The sequence below is a fragment of the Limulus polyphemus genome, unplaced genomic scaffold (assembly GCF_000517525.1).
Source record: "Limulus polyphemus unplaced genomic scaffold, Limulus_polyphemus-2.1.2 Scaffold2889, whole genome shotgun sequence".
Lineage (NCBI taxonomy): Eukaryota > Metazoa > Arthropoda > Merostomata > Xiphosura > Limulidae > Limulus > Limulus polyphemus.
In genome coordinates this window covers 2,015-5,530 of record NW_013668499.1, presented here as the reverse complement: position 1 = coordinate 5,530, position 3,516 = coordinate 2,015, and the positions used below count along the sequence as shown (strand labels likewise).

The 3,516-nt window shown below is 34.4% G+C and overlaps 1 protein-coding gene across 1 annotated transcript in view; it reads right to left on the bottom strand.

The window, feature by feature from the left end:
* LOC106468145 (soluble guanylate cyclase 88E-like) overlaps positions 1–2,541 on the bottom strand; it is a gene marked incomplete at its 5' end in the record, with an annotated part of 23,248 nt that extends 20,707 nt beyond the window's left edge. The window contains 2 exons of the mRNA XM_013928556.2: positions 1,465–1,549; positions 2,406–2,541. Coding sequence (XP_013784010.1) covers positions 1,465–1,549; positions 2,406–2,541 — 221 coding nt within the window. The remainder of the gene's footprint in view (positions 1–1,464; positions 1,550–2,405) is intronic.
* Between the last annotated feature and the right edge of the window lie 975 nt (positions 2,542–3,516).

Below are 3,516 nucleotides of genomic sequence, written 5' to 3'. Positions count from 1 at the left end.
TATCATAACAAAACCTTACCAAAATATATATAATGACAAATATAACATCAAATTATTATAAGTAGCGTTTGTAATCGTGTATAATTTCATATTAAACATTCAGTACTTGGTTGGTCCTCCTCCTACTCTAATAACCTCCACAACGCGACGTAGCATGCTGTTGATAATGTTATTGATGTAATCCGCCGTGATTTCATCGCAACCTGTCACTGGTTTAGGGTCGTTGTTAGCAATTTTCCAGCTCAGTTCTACCCAACATTTCTCAATGTGATTACAATCTGAAGGCTTTGAGGCCATGGCAATCTTGTAACGTCATCCTGGTCGAGATACTCCCGTGAAATACGCGCAATATTAGCAGTGGCATTGTCCTCCTGGAACACAAAGTTATTGCTAAACCTTGCCCTAACATATAGCAGAAATATTGTCTCCATCTAATGCTTGCAATAGACATCATTGACATTTCCCTGGAGTATATGAATAACAGTTTTTTCACTGTGATGAATAGCTGCCAAAGCATGTACTGCACCACCTCCTGTGAGTTCCTTATGGGAAAGACAGTATTTTCTCATCTGTTCTCTAGGCAAACGACGAATACAAATTCTACCATGAGTTTTAACAAGCTGTAAACGGGACTTATCTGAAAAATATGACATGTCACCAGTGTCCTCACTGTAAGTTGGCATGCTGTCGTGCCCAAGTAACACGGTGGCGGAGGTGAATTCTGGTTCATATCAGTTTGAAGATAGCTCTTCTTGCAAAATAACCTTTTATGGTCAGGCTCCTATTCACTGTTCTTCTGGATACTCTGGATTGAATGTGTTCGTGCCATTCCTGTCTTGACATGTTACCCTGATCAAAACATGGTAATTTCGGGCAGTAGTTTTTCGGCGTCTACCAGTAGATTTTCCTGGAATAACGTTTCATTTAGTCCAATGACATTCCAGGGTTCTGGATACAGTAAATTGGGGGGGGTACCCTACTGTTCTAACAATGTCCGTTTGACGCCCTATAACTTATGACACGTGACGAAATGACTACACCAAGTACAGAGAAATTGTCTGAATAAAGCATTGATCTGTTTCGAAAAATATTATTGTGCATGTGTGTTTTGACAGACAAATGCTCAAAACAACTTATACAGATCAGAGTAACAACCCGGACATGTTTGTTCAATCATACGCTACTTTGTCTTTAACATGTGGTAGATGTTACTTTCTCTTTTGCACACTTTTATAGTAAAATAAAGCTTAAGCCCAATGTAGCTTTGCAGATAGATTTAGAACCAAGGGCTTGCTCACTTTGTGATTATGCAGAGTTCAATATAAAATATACTTGCTTACATTGACCAACAAAACAACAGTGTTAAAACCTACTTCACATATATTACTAAAATATCATAGCACTAAAAATATTCTAAAGAAAGAAAATGACTAATATAACTGTTCTTAATATAATATTACTTACTCGGGAGAGGCTAAGTAAACCATGTAGGTCCATTCTTTCATAAACAACATTTGGCCCTTGAGATGCAATAGCTTATCCTCCGGATCTAATCAAAAGATGGGTAAACCAACATATCTTTGGTTGGAAAAAGCTTTACATTTTTAATATCATTTTCTTTGTCACTTAGCGTTAGAACTAATAAAAAATTAAAATATATAGTTATGATATTTGATCGAAAATTCAGAATATTCAAACGAAACTTGATTGTTTTTTACCGTCGACTTAACAAAGCTAACACCCTAAAACGTGACAAATTACCTTAAAAACAGCAAGGTTTTTATAAATGGTCATTGTGCTCCATCGCGCTCTATCTTTGTAATATAAATGTAAAATTTACAGCGACGTACATGCGTTAATCCCGAACTTTCAAACTTTTATAGTAACCTGTGAGAAAAATAAACTTAAGTGAGATGTATTGATAATTATAAATGGCATAATTAAAGAGACATTAAGTATTATATATGACTTAATTATGGACACTGATTGTGATATATACCACTTATAGTGACATTAGATATTATATGTCCCCCGGTGGGTCAGCGGTAAGTCTACGGACTTACAATACTAGAATTCGGAGTTCTATTCCCTGTGGTTGACAGAGCGCAGATAGTTTGAAATGTAGCTTTGAGCTCAATATTATATGTGCTTTAATTATGGAAACATTTATAAAGATATGATATATGACTTAAGTAGGGAAACAATGAAATATGATATATGACTTAAGTAGGGAAACAATGAAATATGATATATGACTTAAGTAGGGAAACAATGATATATGATATATGACTTAAATAGGGAAACATTTATAGATACATGAAAATACGAAAGAAGTATGGTTACTGGGATAAAGGAATGACGATTAAACGCAGGATATATGATTTACAGCAATTTTTCACACTCACTTTCTTCTTCATCCTCTAAGTCAGTAACCTGTGCCATGATGGGGGTTTTGACAAGATATTCTCTATTTTTTTCAGGTTTTCCTTTCACTGGTTTGATGGATATCAGCTCAAAAATACAGTTTGTATGGCTCATTAGCTAGAGGGAAGAAAATATTTCTGTACAAATCTGTTCAATACACTGTGATAGCCCAATCTGAACGATAAGAAGGCTACCAGTAAGCTACGTTAATGCTATTAACCAGATTGAACTATAAAAAAGAAACACTTGAAGCACTTCATCAGATCACTCCATCTTAGAACAAAATGATCAGATCACTCCATTTTAGAACAAAATGTTAGGCAGTGTCACCAATAAATTCATTGAAAAGCAATAACAACAAGGAAAATACGAAAAATATAAAATGATTTAAATTATCGATTATTAGGCGTCTGTCAGTAAACATTATATTACTTTGAATAACAAGAAATTTGACATCACCTTTTATATTAGAGAGGCATTCGCGACGAGAATCGTACAGAATCAAAGCTCGGCGTTTATGTTTCATTGTAGTGATTGAAAAGATTCAATAAGACACCTACTGATGGTTCTGAGTTGTTTGTGTTGTAATACAATTTAGGATCATGATTCTAAAGACTCAATAAGACACCTACTGATGGTTCTGAGTTGTTTTTATTATAATATTCCTTAGAGTCATGATGATTTTAAAGACTCAGTAAGACACCTACTTTTGATTTTAAAGACTCAGTAAGACACCTACTGATGATTTTAAAGACTCAGTAAGACACCTACTGATGATTTTAAAGACTCAGTAAGACACCTACTGATGGTTTTAAAGACTCAGTAAGACACCTACTGATGGTTCTGAGTTGTTTTTATTATAATATTCCTTAGAGTCATGATGATTTTAAAGACTCAGTAAGACACCTACTGATGATTTTAAAGACACCTACTGATGGTTTAAATTGATTGAGTTGTAATGAACTTGAGGGTCTTGATTATTTTACAGACTCACTGTAAAATAAGTTAAACTCAAAAATCCTTCGGTAAAGTTATTTATTGTCCAACATCTGTAAGTCCTTTATCTATAGCACTGCTATGTGAACTTGGAAT